Genomic DNA, 20,279 nt, shown 5'->3' with positions numbered 1-20,279 from the left:
CGACGATGTTTTGTACCGTGATGTTTTAGAACTGCGATGTTTTCTTCTTGCTTTCTTTTCTCCCATGATGTTTTATACGGGGATGTTTTCGCCTTGCGTTTTTTTTTTTTTTTTTTCCCTCCGCGACGTTTTGATGTTTTTGCCGCGATATTTTCGCCTGTAACCATTTGCGTCATTTAAAACATTTTGGGATACTTCTCTGTTATAGCGCCCCCCCCGAGACTGAATCGCCAATCAGCCGAGTTATCTCGCGAAAATCTGGCTGCGTGTTATTATGCCTCGCCATGTGATCGTATATTAGCACCGGCTGCGTGTTACGTCGGCACGTAATCGTAATATTAGCATCATGCTTGCTTGATCTTTGCTTAAGCCGAGTGTTCTTATATTATTCAGTTTTGATGAGGCTTTCGAAATCATGTTGTTTATTTTTAAATATATTCATTCCTTTTTTTGTATGTGTGAACATGACATTAACAAGCTTTAATTTACCAAGTAATGAGGTGGGTCTTACCGCAAATCTAAAATCGCCAAATATGGTTGGGAGGCGCTAAAACAAAGAAGTATCCATTTGTGTAGGTTACCTGAATATGGCAAAGCCACGGGGGCTATGTGCCTAAAACATTTTTGCAACTGGAAATAGATGTCTACGACCAAGGGTTGCAAAAATAAAGGCTGGATAAAGACTTTAGTGCACACGGTGAACATTTATGTATTGTGATCGGACATCATCCTTGTTTGCCTTCTGTCATCCTCCGCAAACGCAACCTGATTGTCAAACGTTACATCACACTAGTTATATTACTGCCGTTAAAAGTAAGGAATCAACGCAGTTAGCTTAAATCCAGCCGAAGTCTGAGACCCATATTTCTATCGCAGCGTGAACGCTAAGCAAACAGAGCCGCCTTCAGGTGTACTTACGGATGGTTAGCAAACTCGTAGAGAAGTAACTGGTGGTTTTGGTACTACCCTTGACCTGAAAAGAGAAGGAAATAGCGCGCGACCGCAGGAGGAAGTCGAAAGGAAGGATTGAATTAATAGCGTTTAATGTATTTTCACTGTTATGTTTGTTTTACTTTCCTCTTCCCCCCCCATCACAGAAGTATTATTTTATAATAGATTTTCATTGAAATCAGGCACCTCCAGAGTACGTAAAACATGATTACCTTGCTAGAAATTGCAGGCTTCTCTGAAGTTTAAGTGAGCTGGAATTACTATTAAATTGTAATTTACGATGGAATATTATTATGGGCTTATGTACATTGGCCCAAGAAGCTGTAATATTTTTTGAATGATCATAACGTTTAGTTCAAAACTAATATCGCTTGCCTATTTTTTGCTAGTTTTAAGAAATAACCTTAGATTTAGGTAGAAGTTTAGTGCAGACAGTAACTCTTGTACAAAAACAAGTACACATTAGTACAACTTATCGGATAGCTCATAGAAATATGAATTAAAACATTGTACGAATAGCTGGGAGAAAGTTGATCTAAAGCGCAGTAAGATTCTAGATGTTCACATGTCTTGTAGAGTCCCGAGAAATAGCTAATTACATGGGAGAGTTTTGTTGTTTTCTCGATATAAAAGCCAGTTTTTTTTTTTTTTTTCCTTAGAAAATCTCCCAGTAAAGCAAATAGTCCCTCCCCTTAGATAAAGAGTTCTCTCGTACTTTGCTGTAATCCAAGTAATTGAATCTACTTAAATAATCCCCGAGTGCAGTTGTGGTGTAAGTGATTAGCATGCCCAGACAGCCCTGGTGGTTTATTCAAATGTAAAAACACTTAAGACTTTCCATACGAGAAACCTGAAAAGCCAGTTCTCACCTAGTCGGGATTCGTACAACATATCTTCCAACTGGGTATCCATGCTAGTGCAACGGAGCGCGCATGAAGAATGTGATAATTTATTACATTCTCCCCCATATTTAAAGGCGGCTATAGTCTGAAATATACTCTATATTGACCTCCATATTTTAGTTGAAAAACTATTGAATAGATTTAAGTTCTTTGGAGAAAAAAAAAAAAATGTTAAAAATCAGCTACGCCATCGCCGTTATTCGAATCATGTTCTCTCACTTACTAGCTATCCGTAGCCAGCCATTCTAACTACTTACAGCATATAAAAATACATACTTATTTTTATACGTCCATATACATTTTAAAAACCTTGTAAAATTTTGTTATATGGGTTATAGGGTATTTTCTACCTCCTATCCGCATGCCTTTCTTGATGTAATTGGAAGCACACTCGACGCGTATTCGAGAGGTCCAGGGTTCGAGTGCTGGAGAAAGCATTGTATATTTTTCACGTCCCCTGCATTTAAAAAAAAAAAAAAAAAATGGCATCTGCAATGTCATTTTATTAGTCTATGGAAATGGAAAATAAATAAATAAAACAAAAAGAACATAATTCTTTTTTGTGAATGTCACAAAAATGTATGCGAGACGTTATTTTTTAATGTCTTCTGAGTATCCGTTTGCGTAAAATTACTTTAGTTAGGAATCCGATCTCATCAACGTTTGTAATCAAGAGGCTGCTAACAATGAAAGGTGAATTTTTTTTAGTTTAAAATACGTCACCATTAGCAACTGCATGACAGCTATAAATTTTGAAAAGTCTCAAAATTTGGTTAGTTATATTAAAATGTCCGAAGAGCCTTTCTTAGAAGATTATTTTTCAAGTCCGATAACAGACAGGCCGAAATTTTTCGATATTCAGTTTGATAATTAAACAGGGATGTGCGAAAGAAACTCCAAGCTAAATAAAAAAACGTCTGTATCTAAATCTGAAAAATTTCCAAAATTAGGCTGCTGTTATTACCTTTCCTCTATTTCTTCAATTTGACAATTTTTTGGCTATGCAGAAACTGTCTTAAAAGATTCCTAAGCTTTATAGGTAAATTACCTTCTAAAATGACTTTGTTCCGTTTCCTTAAATTTTAACTTTAAATTTTAATTATTTTCGTTTTGTAACAGTTATGCTTTACCTTTCTTAAGTTAAGCTTCTGTTAGGTAAATGTTAATATACCAAATTACTCATAATTTTCCTAACTGTTTTTCTGATTTCTAATTTTGAGTATTTTAATTGTATACTGTTTAATTTTTATACAATATATGATCACGTCGAAGCCGACTATATTTTGATGATTATTTTAAATTTCTTTACTTTTTGCACTCACTTTTTAATTTTTTAGATTATTTCATGAATTTGTTTTCAGGAACATCCAAATATTATTCAGAATCTTAGATCTGTTGAAAATTTTTCTGCTGCTGCTTGTAAAAGGCCAAATAATTTTCAAATATTGATTTTTTTATATCATTACTATACATCAAATTTTATGTTATTTTATTAGGTTGTTTTTTTATTTCAGTTTTGATAAATATTCCTTCTGTAAGCTAGTTTACCACCTCTTTTGATTAATTACTGTCCCTTGACTACTTAATTAATTTTGCTGCACAAACTGCGACATCAATAAATAATAATTTTAATTTTGAAGTTTTATACTCTTGTTTATGTATGCAGTAAGATGGCTTGAGAAAGCTGCAATGGTCTGGCGATAGTTCTTTGTTTGTTGATAAATTGGAGAGGCTTTACTGTGTAGTTAGAAAGATGACAATCGAAGACAGACGTAGCCGTAAATTCCACATATAATTTTATTCCTTGATAATTTATTCTTAGGGTGCTTATTCTTTTGCATTGCACATTCTCATTGTGGGTGCGCTATACACCCCACAGTTTTATATAGATTATACTTTTATACCAATGGGCATTTTTAAGAGACCCGTCAGCCAGCAAAGTAATGTCCTAATGACAAGACAGCGGAAGCAAAAAAAAATTTTTTCATCACACATGTATCTGTATATATATATAAACTTTTTAACTCTTATTTATATATGTAAGATAAAAAATACGTAAATCAAAATTGTAATTTAAACTAGAGGTAACCCTCGAAAGAGATACTTGTAGACAGATATGGCCGACTTAAATATAATTTTTATTGCTGACAGCCTTTTGTTGGACAGAACTAATTACCGAAACCGTATTCGTGATCACACATGATCATAAACGCAATACGCATCCCCCAGTTTTATACAGAGTATCACATTTTATCTAGATAATGGCGTAGTTAGCAGCACGACAAAACAAAGGGAGCGAAGTAGCATCTTCAGTACAGAAGAGCTGAAGCGAAAGTGCGCAGCTATCCAGTATGAAGCCTCACCAAAACAAGGTTTTGGTTTAGGTTAGAAAGGTTTCAGTTATCGAAATTTTCAGGTTCAGAATTAGCTACGTCACCAGCTTTATGTAAGCCATACAAGATGGATTGATCTAGATATGACACAGACCAGAAAAGTTATTACGTTTTTTAGAATAGAGAGGGGGGAGTTAAGAAGTTACCGCTAGTCTAAATTATAATTTTGATTTGCATATTTTCTGTCTTACATATTTTCTTGGTGTGCCTCCATACTGGATAACTGCACACTTTTGCTTCAGCTGCCCTGCACCAAAGATGCTCCTTCGCTCTCTTTGCTTTGTCGTGCTGTTAACTACGCCATTATCTAAAATGTAATATTCTATACAAAATTGGGGGATTCATATTGCGCTCATGATCCTGTGTGGTCGCGAATATGTTTCGATAATTAGTTCTTGTTTAACAAAAACATTATGTTCGATACGGCCATATCTATTTACAAGCTATCTTTCGAGTGTCATTTTTCTAGCTACACAGTAATCTCCAAGTAATAACGCAGAGCACCACCGCCAATCCGTTGCAGCTTTCTCCAAGTCATCTTATTACATACACACACACACACACACACACACGTATATATTATTTCAGATTGTGTGTATATATAAGGTTGTTTGAATGTTAACGGCAGAATTTTTGTAAGCTTGCTTAATTTCTTTTATTAAATTTCTTTTAATTAATTAATTTCAAACAATTATTTTCATCAGTACAAGAAACTTTAATGTTAATTTTCAGTATTAAATGTTAAAAATGAATTTTAAGGAGTTCGGTAATCCTCTACAATATGCATTTAACATCATTATTATAGGTAAATACGTTAGAAGTCAAATAGTTAGTAAATTTAAATTGTACGGTTAAACTGACTGCTGTATTTTCAATGCAAGTTGACGTGTTTTTACTAAATTTTCTATTCTAATATATTTTATATTTTTTATGCAAGTTCTTTATAAAATTTTAGCATCTTCCTCGGATAGTTTAATTTACATCTACTAAATTTTTAATTTACGTATTTGATAATATACATGTTATCAAATACTTATATATTTATACATATATAAATATTTGATAATATATATGTTATCAAACAATTATATATTTATATTCACGGGAACAACAGTATCACATTTGCTTTCAAGCAATAGCATGAAGAATTTCCTTTTTACCTTGTTTTCTAATTTTGCAGCTCAATGCGCAAAATTCTTGACCGCACAGGTCTTTTTTAGTTTGTTCTCCTTTCTTAAATTAATTTATATATATATATATATAATGTATGAATGTATGTGAAAGTCGTACCAGAGGATTTGAAAACCCACTATTTCGACTTCATAATCTGTATGTTTTCAGTTTTTCTTCTAATGACTTTTCAAGTATTTTACTTCTAGGCTTATTATATTCATTTCTATGCAATACAAAGTAATATAATAGTACAAATTACTACAAATTGGTTTTCTATTAAGTAAATTTACTGAGATTTTCACAGATTTTGCCACAGAAGATTTTCTGTGGCAAAAGGAAAGTCCTGAGTTTGAATGTTTACAAAGCCTTAATATGATACGTAACAAATGGAAAAGAAGTTCAATAATGCTTAATGATTTAGGGATAATTGCAAAAGGTCTCATGAAAAGAAAAAAAAGAGACTTAAAACGATTTAAAAAGAAACCTACAGTGGATGGACAAAAATATGGAAACACCTTGTGAAATGCATGTTTGAAAAGAAAGATTGATTTTAATGAAATAGGTAGGTGGCGCTGGCGTTTTTGACTACTGACGCCACCTATACAACTTCGTAAATGTGCTAAACAGTTCAGTTGTTGTCGGAGTACTGTTATGTGAGGTTGTTATTGCATTATGTCAGAGTTAACAAACTTCGAACGTGGGCAAATTGTTGGAGCACGTATGGTAGGTGCTTCCGTAAGCAAGGTAGCCGAGGTGTTTAGTGTTTCTAGAGGTACTGTATCGAAGATTTATTCCGCATATTTGAAAAGCGGAAAAACATCATCTGCTAAATCACAGCGCGGACTGTCCTGAGTGTGTCCTGAGTGATCGTGACAGACGATCATTAAGGGCAATTGTGACGAAAAATAAGAAGACCACAGCTGCAAAAGTTACTGCTGAAATGAATGTTGTGTTACCGAACCCTGTGAGTACCAAAACAATTAGAAGGGAGCTTCATAAACAGGGAATTGCTGGCCGTGCTGCAATTGAGAAGCCACTCATCAGTGATGCTAATGCCCGTAACAGGAAAAGGTGGTGTTTAAGTCATAAAGCCTGGACTATAGAGCAGTGGAAGCGAGTAATATGGTCTGACAAGTCTTCTTTCACATTGTTTCCCACTTCTGCCCGAGTTTACGTCTGGAGAACGCCATCTCAAGCCTATAATACAGACTGCTTATTGCCAAGAGTGAAACATGGCGGGGGTTCTGTTATGGTTTGGGCAGCCATATCGTGGTTCTCTGCTAGCCCCATGATAACTGTGTCAGGGCACATGACTGCCAAGACTTATGTGAACATTTTGGCCGATCAAGTTCATCCCATGGTACAAACTTTGTTCCCTGATGGTGATGGTGTCTTCCAAGACGACAAAGCGCCTGTTCACACAGCTCACATTGTCCAGGACTGATTTTCTGAGCACGAGTTGTCCCATCTCCCCTGCCACCACAGTCACCAGACCTGAATATTATCGAACCTTTGTGGTCTACATTGGAACGGAAAGTGCGTTCTCGTTATCCACCGCCAACATCGTTATCTGAATTTGCCACCGTTTTGCAGGAAGAATGGTATAATATTCCCTTGGCAAACATACAGGAACTGTGTTTATCCATTCCGAGAAGACTGCAAGCTGTTTTGATGCCAATGGGTTTCCTACACCATATTAAGCAAAGAAACATGTTTTTTAAAGGTGTTTCCATATTTTTGTCCAACCCCTGTAAAACGAGTGCGAAAGAAAATGGGTTGGATAAAGAAAAAATCAATTTTTCATAAAACTATGTTTAGCAGATTAGGAGTTATTAAATAATGTTCGGTTTTTGCTTAATGATGTTTACAATTTTGGAGCATTAACCTAAGAGTTCAATTACTGCTTAATGGTATTTACAAATCTGGAGCGTTAAACTAACAGTTAAATAGCTTAATAAAATCTATTTGTATCCGTTGTATTTCTAAGATAACTTTTGGCGAACTCAGCGTGCCATATGACTAAGGTAATTTTACTTTGAAAATAATCCGCGACGTTTTATGAAAGAGTAATTTCAATGTTAAAAATACTTACAGCTTGCAAGTCTTAAAATACATCCTATTGGCATCCGAAATGGGGCGGCACAAACAGGAAGCTTATCCCTCGCCGCCCATGGAATACCTTTGTACTCATACAATATTATATTTTATAATCTAGTTGTGAATTCCAGATTAAATAATTAAATCAAATTTTATGGATGTCAGTTTTTTTCCGATATATGACTCTTCACTTTCCCACTAAATTTTCTATGTTGCTGAGTGCATTAAAAGCAAAATCTTGCATGAAGAAATGAAAAGAAATGATAATGGTATGCTTTTCATAAATAAAACATCGAAAACTATATAGCAAATATTCTGCAGCAGGTCGTTGTAAAGATGCAAAAGCGTATTAACGAAATTACTTCCCAATATCCTGAAAATTTCAGCCCGACCAGTGGCGAGTAGTTGAAACCGCTAAATACTAGGGATTCAACCCGGGTTCGATCCCAAGTGAATGGGCTAGCTGCATGGTAGATTTTCGTAGTTTTCATGTGTAATGTGAATACGAACCATTTTCTCTTTAAAAGCACTCCCCAAAAGATATCCCTTCCCTTAGGCAGAGAACTCTCGTGAACTTTGTTGGTGACCGGAAGAATGACCACAGGAAAAAAGCCCACACAGAAATATGCCCACATATTAAAAAGCTGAAATGGAAAAATGCTCACTTAGAAATATACTCACACGGAAAAAAGCTCACATAGATATATATGCTCACATGAAAATAAGCTCACTGATAAATAAAATACGTAGGAGTATCCTTACATTAATCAATCAATAATTAATCGATTTGAACATCGTAAATCTACTTGAGTTTTCTTAAGAAAACTTATTTAAATTATCAAAACATCTATGGTGTAATATATATATATATCAAAAATTGTATAACTTATGAGTAGATTAAGTTGCTATATGCGATTAACAAATTGGCTGTTTTGAATTAGGAAAAAGAGAGGAGGAAGGGGGAAAATGAAACGGAATATACAGCTAAACATTATTACAATTTTAACTATTAAAAAATAAAGTAATAGTAAATATAGGTTACGCATTTTATAATATAAACATTTAGAAGAATAAGCAAATAAAAATAATTATTTTATTTAAATTACGTAAAATACCTTGTTATATATAAATCATAAATATATATTTCACATAAACTTACTGAATATTAACTAATATATGTAAATATCTAATTTTATTATCGATTTCATCACAGTTTCTTACAAGATTCGCGATTATTAAATGTAAGTTTTCATATATATATATATTTTACTTCAATACGCCCTGTATTTACAATAGCTAATAATAAACGTTGACAGGCTAAATCTTTTTTCAGTCCGCCAAACAAAAACCATATACTGGGATGGCTACAATTAAATAATGAATTTAGTACCTTATGAAAGCTCTCGTAACAATTTGTGGTTTTAGGAGATTTTTCGAAGGCTGCTTCATAATGATTCCACACTTCGATTGGAAACTGTGGTCTTTTAGAACTTTTTTGGCTCCAAACACAAATATCTACATTCAAACATCAATTTGTATAGATACACATCAAAAGTAGGCAAAAATAGAGTTAAAATAGCAAAAATAAACTATTGGCAGGTACAGGAAAAAAATGCCGTACAGGGGGCAGTGGTATAAAATATTACAGTACATGCAAAATTTTATTATAATTTTCATTCTTTTATATACTGCCTCTGAAAAGGTTAATGCGAGCATTTGTCCAATAATTTTTCTTTAACTAATTTAAATAGATGTACGATGTTCAAATCGATTAATTTATTGATTGATTAATGTGAGGATATTTCTACGTAATTTATTTATCAGAGGGCTTATTTCCTTGTGAGCATATATCAATGTGAGCTTTTTTCCGTGTGAGTTGTTTTCTATGTGGGCATATTTCTGTGTGGGCTTTTTTCCTGTGGGCATTTGTGCTTGTGAACATTATTCCTGTGGGCTTTTTTTCTTGAACCAACTTTGTCCATACCCTATTAACTTAAACTAACCTAACCTGAAAGTTACGTGATTTTGTTCACAAATGTCGTCTGCATTCCAATAAAAGCAATCCTAAGGTTTTATGGAATCATCATCCCCTCTTTTCCGTAATTTAATTATTTTTTCTTTAACTTTCTAGCCATTCATTTAAAACATTCAGACCTCAGCCTTCGACGTAATTGCATGTCCAGGACTTTCCAGGCCAAAGTCGGACGTTTGATGACCACTTCTTAACGAATACAGTTAACGTTTGGTTTTCTTGATATATTTTTCTTGACAGGTGTATAAGCATCTCGTAGGAACGTTATATAAAGCTATGAAAATGTTTCGTGAGATGCAAATAAGCGTCGAATTGCGAAGAAAGTGAAGAAAGAGTGATTCACCTTGCGGCTTTCCGCAGGCAATCGGGTTTCGCTGAGGAAACTATGGTCGAAGATAGTCAGAGATAAAATTGGAGCTGTCGAGCTTTACTGGAGACAATTATCTTAATGATAAGTGAAGCACAGGCAAAGTGTAACAGACTAGAGCAAATTGAAGGGATCGTCTCCAAAATGTCCAGCTTTAAGCAGCAGAGTGGCACAGACTATTAACCCATAAAAATTTCGACTTCATTAAAATTTCATTATGGTTTTTTTTTATTATTATTATTATTATTATTTAATTTTATTCTTTTCCTTTATTTCCATTTCTTTCTTTTTTAATTCGTACTTTTAATTTTATTCTCATTTATTTTCATAATTTCATTTATTCTTTTTTCATTTATTTATTTTTTTATTCTTTTCATTTATTTTTTTCTTCTTTTTATAGTTTTCCATTTATTTCATTTTATTCTTTCCCTTCATTTCCATGCCATTCTTCGTTTTATGTAGTTTTAATTTTATTCTCAATTATTTTCATACTTTCCTTTATTCTTATATTTAACTTTAATTCTTCTTCTTTTATATTTTTTCGTTTATTTTATTCTTTCCATTTATTTCCGTTTTATTCTCTTTTATTTATTTATAATAATTTTATTCTCATTTATTTTCATTATTCTTCTTATTTTATTCATTTTCATTTATTTCATTTTATTCTCTTCATTTACTTTCACTCTATTCTTTTTTAATTGCTTTAATTTTATTCTAATTTACTTTCATTAGCTCATTTTCTTCTTACTGTGTTATTTTTTTAGTTCATTTTTGTTTCCATTTTATTCCTTTTTATTTATTTTAATTTTATTCTCATTTATTTTGGTTCTTTTATTTCTTACAAATTATTTCATTATTTATTGAAATTTATTTTATTTTTATTCTTCTTATTTTTATTTTTATTTTATTTATTTATTTATTTATTTATTTTGTTTATTTAATTTTATTCTCTTTATTTTATTTCTATTTCTTTCCATTTTATTCTCTTTTTTATTTTTTAACGTACTTACGTATATGTGCACACTTCACGAAAAAATCCCTTTTTAATCCATTTTACAATCCGTTTAGGAACACAGACTCCTTTATTCTGCCTGCATGTACAGACGTAACGCAGAAAAATAAAATTCGGAATGAGTTCCGGAACGGTCAAAGGGATATTTACGCCGAAATATGATACCCGAAATTTTGGGAGATTACAATACTTCTGCTATTTCGTGCAAGGAAGTAAAAATACGAGTACATCAAATATCTTGCTGCCTATTTACTCTGTACTTTATAATGATATGCTAACATAAAACCATGATTAATCTTATTTAATAGATTCAATGATGATACTCTAATTGTTTTATTAATTCAAGATTATAATTCAAATAAGAAATTATATTCTAATTGATTATAAATATAAAATGCTAATCACATTATATTATTAAGCTAAATTATGAAATAATATTAAGTAATCTCGAAAGTATTTATATTGAATCACGAAAGCTGATATTATTCTTTTTATTACAAGGAAAAATCACGTGCTGTCAAAATACGAAATGATACTAAACTACTGGGCATATATGAATAGGAGGTGTTGCCAGCCTACGTAACATAAACTTTTGTTTCAATTTCTTCCTAGTTCATATATGATGTATATGAGTAAATATTTCTTATTATTAAAAAACTCAAATTTTGTTTTTTGATTGGATGTTTCATATTGCAAAATGTATGTCAAATTTCACGTGTTGAGAAGGCAAGTTTTCTTTTTATCTCTGTCATTTCAATGCTAGAATTAATAAAATCTCTAATCAATATAAAGTTCTGATATTCAGTACAGTTCTTCTGATAACTGCATCTCTACATAAATGATTTTTCTTGAAAAGAAAATCTGAATAACGATAAAAGTACATTTATTGCTGACTAACTACAAAAATGAATTTATTTACTTATTACAAGTCACAATATTATTACCCATATGTATATAGTTTGTCACATACGGAAAATGCTTTTCGAAATTTAGATATATTTTAATCAAACCAAAAAAAAAAGATATATTTTGTAACACATATTTTGTTATTTCCTGGCACATCTCTCATAAGATGTGGCAGGAAATAACAACTGTTTGGCAATTTTGATGGTGCCCTTAATCATTTTTCAAGCCCTTTAACTCGCCTTAATGCATCATGCGCTGCAGAACCATGCTGCCATAGCTCTGATAATCGTCAGGGTAAGAGCGAAAAAGGTGCGGGCTGTAAATAAGCGAAACGAAATCATTTTCTGCCTCTACGTCCTCTTTAATTCGGCCCTCGATCATGAAGCGTGACGTGAGCCCAGTGGCCCCTTTCCACCCTCCTGGCGCTCGCGTCAAGCTGATGCTGATGCTTAGCCTCAATGCCATCAGTGTGACTGAATGCTTCATCCATGCTCCACCTTGACACCGCCGGTTGAAAAAATGTTCGTTCCCTGCTGTGGGCAACCCGCTTACTATATGTGGCCTCAGCAAACGTTGCCCAATTTCTGGACGAGACCCATGCCGACTGTGGCCAGTACCTTACCAGCACCAGCAAAGCCTTGTCCTATGCATGACAAAACTTACAAGAAGGACCAAGATAAGTTGAAGAGAACATCTTCTGCCCCGAAGCCTGTGTCGGGAAAAAAGAAAGTAAGTGTTTCTAAGTGCACAAGAGGTGTATAAAATAATGTATTCTGAAGGCACCGCTAATGTGCCGTTTTGAGAAGCATTTTTAAGTAATTAGGTGTGGATGTGGATCTGCGTATTACTACTCCGACCTCGTGTTTGTGTTTTTAAGCAGTAATTATGAAAGCATTAATTTATGATCAGGCAATGCATTTCCGATTTTTCGCTAAAAAGTTCTTAATTCCCTGCTATTTTAATCATTCCAAAATATGATCTCCTGTACAAGCGTGTGTGCACAAGTTATGTTATTCCTGTGTGATCGCAATGAATATGTGATAACTTGCAATGGAAATATAATCGTCTGGTGGAATCGTGTTTAATTGGTAAATGATTTTAATTTTGATATGATTTTATTGGTATGATTCTTGTACTATTTTATAAATGCATGCATGGCTTGTATGCTTAAATAATAATAATAACTACTTAAAAACTTTAACTACTGTAACTGCATATATTATAACTCTAACTTTTTGAGCTATTTCATAAATAAGTGTATAGTTTATATGATAAATTAATAATAAGCGAGAGAATAATAATCAAATAACGATTGTTAACACGAAAATACTATTAATTTTAGTGCAATTAAGCTAAACTTCGTATAAGTTATTAAAATAAGCAATATACAGCGTGTTCTAAGAAATTAGCTTCTAAGAGAAACTACAAGTAAAAGCAAAATTATTAGCTACTTTATCCATTAATGTTTGTTACTTCAGTTACATATTCATATTACACCTTTTTTTAATGCATTTACTTTTTTTTAAAAGGCATTTTCGATTGCAGTTTAAAGGAAGATCTTTATATATCTTAAAGCATAAAGGTATTACATTTTATGGCCTTAGATTTTGCTGTTGCATTACAAAGTGAAGCAATCGACGTGTTAATGAAATCGGAACATGCTCAGAAGAAAATACATCTCAGAATGAAGATCTACAATAATGAATAATAGGAAAGAAGCAAAGTAGCTAATAAGTTTCTTTTATACTTTTCCTATGGCGCGAAACTTTTCGGACAGTCCGTATTGCTCAGATTAATGATAAAATAAATAATCTCTTTTAAAATCAAGTTAAAACATTGAATGATTCATTTATTAATTTTTGTGTGTATCTTATGTTTGGAAACAAAAGTCTATATAGTCTTTTGTTTGGAAACAAAAGTCTATATAATCTTTTGTTTGGAAACAAAAGTCTATATAATATTTTGTTTGGAAACAAAAGTCTATATATGAGTACTAAAAGCAAAATATTTAAAGAAAAATAATGCTAATAATATAGCATTATTTCTACATAATACTGGGATTCCGTAGATAAATGTCTACCAACGACGAGCGGTAAAGTTAAGAAACACTAGTAGTTCAAACTGGTTCGTTGCCAGGTGAACGAGCTGCTTCTTTTGCCGTTTTCGTGGTTTCCTGCATGTGTAACATGGATACAGTTCCGCTTAGAAAGTCCCCACGAAGCATCCCGGCCCTTAGCCAGATAGCCCTATCGTGCTTTACAATAATCAAGTAAATGAAACTGTATATAAATTATGTTCTATTCGTAATTTTTTAGGCGAGATGAATTAATTAAAATAGTTTTGTAGAGACATTAGGATTTTTTGGAAGCAGGAGACTTGAAAAATGAGCAATGCCCGCCGGGAATCGAACCATGGACCTCTCGAATACACGCCGAGCGTGCAGACCACTACACTACGAAGGCGCACTAAGAAGGCGGGAGAAATACCATATAGTTTAAGTATATTTAGTTTCAGAATCAAATATTTTCTATGCGTTTATAAAATAACTATTGTCAAAAGATTCACTTTCTAAACCTTTCGTGAGTCCCATTTCTTTTATTTTAAAAATTTTTATATGTAAATACGCGAAGGTAACAGTATAGTAACTGAAATTTATATAATAAAAAATATATACATTGTGTAACGGAAATTATAGGCAAGTGCAGAAATTTTATTCGAATAATGTGTGTATTTGCTTTAAGAGGGGGAGACAGGAAAATTTATGGAAAATTTTATGATAATCCCCCCCCCAAAAAATAACATTTATGTAAACCAATGCTTCAACAAGAGTGGTCACAATATATTTCCACTTATCTCCTGCTTAATAGTTTTTATTAAACGGTTCTACAAACTGCTCTGCGTTTAGCCACATGCTTCGGTAACAGCTGGTGAACATTATTCATGTTAGCTAAATTAAACATTATACATTTTACCATTGTACATTTTAGCTTAAATTGTAAATCTTGCTTGATTGTTTTATTTGTTGCTGCAGGTGTATTTAAAGACTTTTCAATTGATTTCTGTGTCGGCCGATTTTCTATTGTTACAACGATTTAAGTTTAGAAACAGTACGGATCGTTTTTGGGTATTCATTTGGAATCTTCTTTCCATGCAGAAGTGATAACTGACGGTTTTTCCCTTTTCGATTAATAATGTTACTTATGTTGCTCTTCGAAGTTTTAATACCATGTATTTCGCAAATTTTTTTAATTAAGAAATAGGAATATTTTTCTTCGGAAAACGCAAAAATATTTCGTTCAAACCACAGCTTGTTTACATGCTACGTTTTGAAAAAGAATAAATTTAAAAGTAGCTGATGATATTTCTCATTTTAAATAAAGAGCTGTTGCAAATAATAATAAGCTTTGCAAGAAACTTTTAATTCCAAAACATTTGCTTTTTTTAAATATTTTATTGAATTCATTCTAAAAATATGTTAATATCCTCTCAGAGTATATTAACATATTTTTAGATATGTTAACATATTTTAGTTCATTACTGAAGTTTCCAAAAAATTTGGAAATATTTAAAAATATTAAAACATTTAAAATCCGTAAAATAAAAAAAATAATTGAGTTAATGTAATGATTAATTAATGTAATAATTTTTGTCATGTAATAATTCCTGAAACAAGTTTAAGCTAAGTGGTTAAAGATAGGCCTACTAGTTTAAGTATCATTCACCCAAAAATTAAAGCTATCGAAAACAAAATCATATTAAAAAGAGCTGTTCAAAATATCAAACACAAACGTTTAAATGAGAACTGCTGTTATATGTCATCATTGTAAATTAATGCCACATAAAGGCATGTTAACTTATTTAATAAAAAGATTAAAAAATTTTTCAATATGTACATATACCACTTTTGAACTGGATCACTTGCGCAGACGTTTTGCATCAAATGTTTTCCTCAAATCTAATGTTCTGTATTTTACAAAGACACGAAATCCGCGAGATGAAAACAAATAAGCATTTTGAAGCGGTTTTCTTAGGGATATTTAATGAAATAATAAAAAATAAATAAGTAAATAAATAAAAAAAGGAACGTTTAAAAGATGAAAAATTTATCAAGCTTTCCTTTACCCCAGCCCCCCCCGAAAAAAGTATAAAAAAAGACAAAGTTGGGTTGGTCTGATAACAGTTCTTAGTATTTTATAATACATTAGAAATATTGCAATGTTATTATTCAAATAATATGATCAGTGTCCTTTAAAAAAATTATTTTACTTTACGGGGTATTTTTTTTTCATTCCTTTTCCTCTCCACAAAAGAAATATGCTTAAATGAAATTTGTCTGGTACGGACGGATAAAAAACAACAGCTAAGATAGTTTTACTTCTCTCTTGATGTTTTCACTTTATCTAAAGCCTCTACAAGTTTTACCAATTTTTCGTGAAACCTGTCTGAGTACACTATAGAAGACCATCGAAAAAGAATACTGGAATTCTGCAACATTACCAAATAATAAAATCTTAAAATTACAGAGATAATTCTTGTGTTGAAACTGAACTCAAGAATATAAGTTTTACCTTTAAATGGCTTATATGTGCGCATAGATATTATATAGGCATAGCATCTTGATGTTTCTCTAGAGCGCATTGTCTTAAAAGCATGAGAAGTTCCCTAACTCAGGGATGACCCCCATCGTTTGGTCTCTGAAGCCCAGATCTTACACGTCTGGACATCTTCTTCTGAGAAAACATTAAAAATATACTTTACAGTGAAAACATTACCGATATCAATCACTTAAAATGTCGAATAGTAAGTACAAATGAAACCGAAACTCTGGGTATTCTTCAAAAGTTATGGGCTGAAACTGAATATCGTATTGACGTCTACCAAACAACTAATGTTGCACACATCTAAATGTATTCAAATGTATATAAAACTTTATACATTTATGAATATAGTGGTAAACACTTTACGTGCGTATGTGTTCAATTTTTTAGTAATACAGTTTAGTAATCCCAGATGACCCTGTATAAAGATACTCGATGGTATGAAGCATGATCTAGAGCACATTTGTTTTCTTAGGCATGAGGATATAAATATGTATAGTTTTGCTGTTCTTTAAAGAGTGATTGTGATCGATTTTTCTAACGAAGCTTTGAATCATGAAAATTAATCATTAAAAATGTGTTACTTCTTACCGAGTGCCCTAATTTGTTCTCATGGTATACTTGCAGATAACAAATGGACTATCTACAGATAGATTTGTTACTGTTGATTGATTACTAGTCGCAGTAATCCAAGCGTTAAATTTAATTTAATTGTTTGTGAGAGGCTGAAGGACTTAATATCATTGAATTAAGATTACGTCTAATGAATTCCTAAATACAGATTCTCAATTGTTAGCTGCTTGAAATTAGATTTAAACGCGTCGTTTGTTTGTTTCAATTGTCCTCGAAAAGCTTCTTGTGTAACTGGTTTTACACTACTGTTTATGAAAAAGAATATACCACATAGTTCAATTCATTTAATTCTCAATAGAACAACGGCCTGAATGTTTTTTTAAAATTAAAGTATCTTTAGGCAATTTAAATGTCCGTTTAGTGTTAAATGTTTTAGGCGTAGGTAGTTAATTATTTTTAGTTCAAATATTTATTGTTTATATTTTAAATGAAAGAAAGTTTGCTTCATTCAAACACATTATGATAAATTACATAGTGAGCTTTTTTTCTCACTCTTTTTATTTTTAATTTCCGTTGTAAGAAAATCCTGCGGAAATGATAAACCTTACAAGTTTAAATGATTAACCTTACTGAAACATTCTTCACATTGACGAAACCAGGTCTGTACAATTTTTTCTCCTCATCTTTGATAATAAGTAGACCTTTTTCGTTTTAGTATTTAGGTAAACACATGCTTCATCGAGGATCACAATTTATTTTAATTTTTCTCCTACTAAATACTTTTCATACAAGTACATACTGTTCTGCGCTGAGCCACATGCCACATGGCAAAAGCTGGAGAACATTATGTTTTTTAAATAATGTTCTCCAGCATAATGTTGCAAATCTTCATTAATTAATTTGTTTATTGTTGCTACAGCTGTATTTAAAGACTTTGCAGTTGATTTCTGCGTTGGCGCATATTCTATTATTAACAACAATTTAACTTTAGAAACATTAGAAATAATACCTTTTTCGTGTATTCGTTTGGAGTTTAGTTTCCATGTTGAAGCAATGACTGGTGGTGTTCCCTTTTCCGACTAATAATGGTGTTTATTTTGCGCTTAGAAATTTTAATGCTATGCATTTCACAACGTTTATTTGAGTTATGGAATAGGAATATTTCTCTTCGGAAAGCTCAAAAACGTATTCTTCGATCCCCAGCTTGTTTAAATGCGACGTTTTGAAAGAAGTGTTTATGAAGAGTAGATGATATTTCTCATTTTGAATAATAAGCTGTAGCCAGAAATTTTTATTTCAAAACATTTGTTTGTTTTCAATCTTTTATCGAAATCTTTCTAAAATATGTAACTGATTGTTCTGATAACTGTATTAAAACTTCGAGAACGTTAATGTTACCAATTGTTTTTTTAATTGTCGGTGACTTAACTGGTCTTCTTTAAGGTGCGTTTGTAATTTTTCCAGTGTCTAATTAAATGCAAGATTCTCTTTAAAAATCTTTCTGGAAGGCTTATAAGGTATTTCTCCCGCTTTCTTAGCCAGCCTTCGTGGTGTAGTGGTCTGCACGCTAATTGAGAGGTCCGCACTTCGATTCCCGGCGAAGGCGTTGCTAATTTTCCATGACTCCTGCTTCCAAAAAATACCTAATGACACTATAGTGGCGCCCGAACTAAAAGGGTGCTCGATGATGATTCTCCACACCCATGGTTTGGCGATTGGGTCCCCTAAAACCCCAATCGCCCTTTAAAAGAGGTAGTGTATAAGGTATTTCTCCCGCTTTCTTAACGTGCCTTCGTGGTGTAGTGGTCTGCGCGCTGGGCGTGTATTCCAGAGGTCCGCGGTTCGATTCCCGGCGAAGGCGGTTGCTCATTTTTCATCTTTCCTGCTTCCAGATTACCTAATGTCTCTACAGGCTTACCCTCTAATATACAAATAGGTCTTCTGTGATTTGCTCTATAGCCAATCAATCGAGACGTTCAGTTGAGAACTCTGCAGTACCAATGATTGCCTTTGTCATTACTTCCGTACAGTAGTATGTACAGTACAATACATTGTACAGTATTTATGAAAATGGCTTCATAGTTATTTTTTATTCACAGTATCGTAAATCAAACTTAATTCTTTTTATTTTTACTTTTTTATTTATCTAAGAAATAAACAAGAGGGTGATAAATTATTTTACATAATTTTATTACTAAAATAAACAGACACATTTTACGGTATTCGAAATACAGCCTCTGAAAATTTACACATTTTAGTTTGACTAATTTGAATTTTTCTTCAATTGCTGTCTAATCTGAAAATTTGATATTGTAAACAGAAAGCTCAATCTATCTTTGTTTCTAGCTACAATTATCGGAAATGTTAAATGCACACTTAAATTGTGAAATGTTTTGGACCTATTTCCCATCTTTTATTATAGCGAATCTCTTGTAAAACATTAAAAGTGAGAACTACTTTCCGTCTTACGTTTTGTTTGATTAATTTAATTAATTTTTTATGATAAGATCAGTTAATTAGTTTGATTAAAATCTTAAATAATATAAATTGTTTATTCTTAAATCACTGTATAAGGAACTTTTATCCACGCTTTGCGGGAAAATTAAAAGTTTATAAGGTATTATCCCCCTTCTTTCCGTATGCCTTCGTAGAATAACTCGATAGCACGTCTGGCTGGCAGTCGGGAGATCCGATGCTCGAATCCCGGCGAGGACACCGCACATTTTTCACCTTTGTTGCTACGGTAGAAAATCTGATAGACGCTACACGTTTGTAAGTAAAAACTTTTCTTTCAAAGACTCAAGTCCACACGGCCACATTTCCGAAATCCACACGGCCAACTGTGAATTTCGACTATTAAATTTTGATTAAATAAGATATTATGAATTAAATAAATTTTTAATTAAATATTTGAAATAAAACTTAATTGAATTTAAATAATAAAAGTTGACCAATGAATATTTATTTAATTGATAATCGATTTTTAAATTATTTTTTATTTTTCATGTGAAGTACTTGATCACACTGTAGGGCGGTATACATTTTATAATAAGCCGTATTTCAGAAGAAAATTGACATGATTAGAAAACTTAGAGATTTTTTAAATAATATACCTTAATGAATTACTCTCTTTCAAAATGTCCTTAACGGACAACCTTGTTTCGAATTTTATCAACCGTTCTTTCAAATTTATTGTTGTTTTTGTGACTAATGCTCCTAATATGAACACGATCTAAATCAAGTCCAAGAATCCAAGGTCCGAGAATCATGATGAT

General features: G+C 32.3%; 1 protein-coding gene and 1 long non-coding RNA gene across 5 annotated transcripts in view; one reads left to right on the top strand and one right to left on the bottom strand.

The window, feature by feature from the left end:
* The window catches only part of LOC146995158 (uncharacterized), a 172,791-nt gene that overhangs the window by 87,006 nt on the left and 65,506 nt on the right, over window positions 1–20,279 (bottom strand). The window lies entirely within an intron of this gene.
* The window catches only part of LOC118183447 (WD repeat-containing protein 47-like), a 136,045-nt gene that overhangs the window by 74,670 nt on the left and 41,096 nt on the right, over window positions 1–20,279 (top strand). The window contains exon 1 of one of the 4 annotated variants that reach the window (XM_035352983.2): window positions 12,314–12,562. The exons of the other annotated variants lie outside the window; for them this stretch is intronic. Coding sequence (XP_035208874.2) covers window positions 12,353–12,562 — 210 coding nt within the window. The 5' untranslated portion in view covers window positions 12,314–12,352. Of the gene's footprint in view, window positions 1–12,313; window positions 12,563–20,279 lie in introns of those variants that run through there. 4 annotated transcript variants of the gene reach the window in all.

This window comes from Stegodyphus dumicola, chromosome 10 (genome assembly GCF_044657685.1).
Source record: "Stegodyphus dumicola isolate Sdum_Otavi_A_Nest chromosome 10, ASM4465768v1".
Taxonomy (NCBI): Eukaryota; Metazoa; Arthropoda; class Arachnida; order Araneae; family Eresidae; genus Stegodyphus; species Stegodyphus dumicola.
Note: the sequence above shows the minus strand (reverse complement) of the source record. Positions and strands in the feature narration are given on the sequence as shown.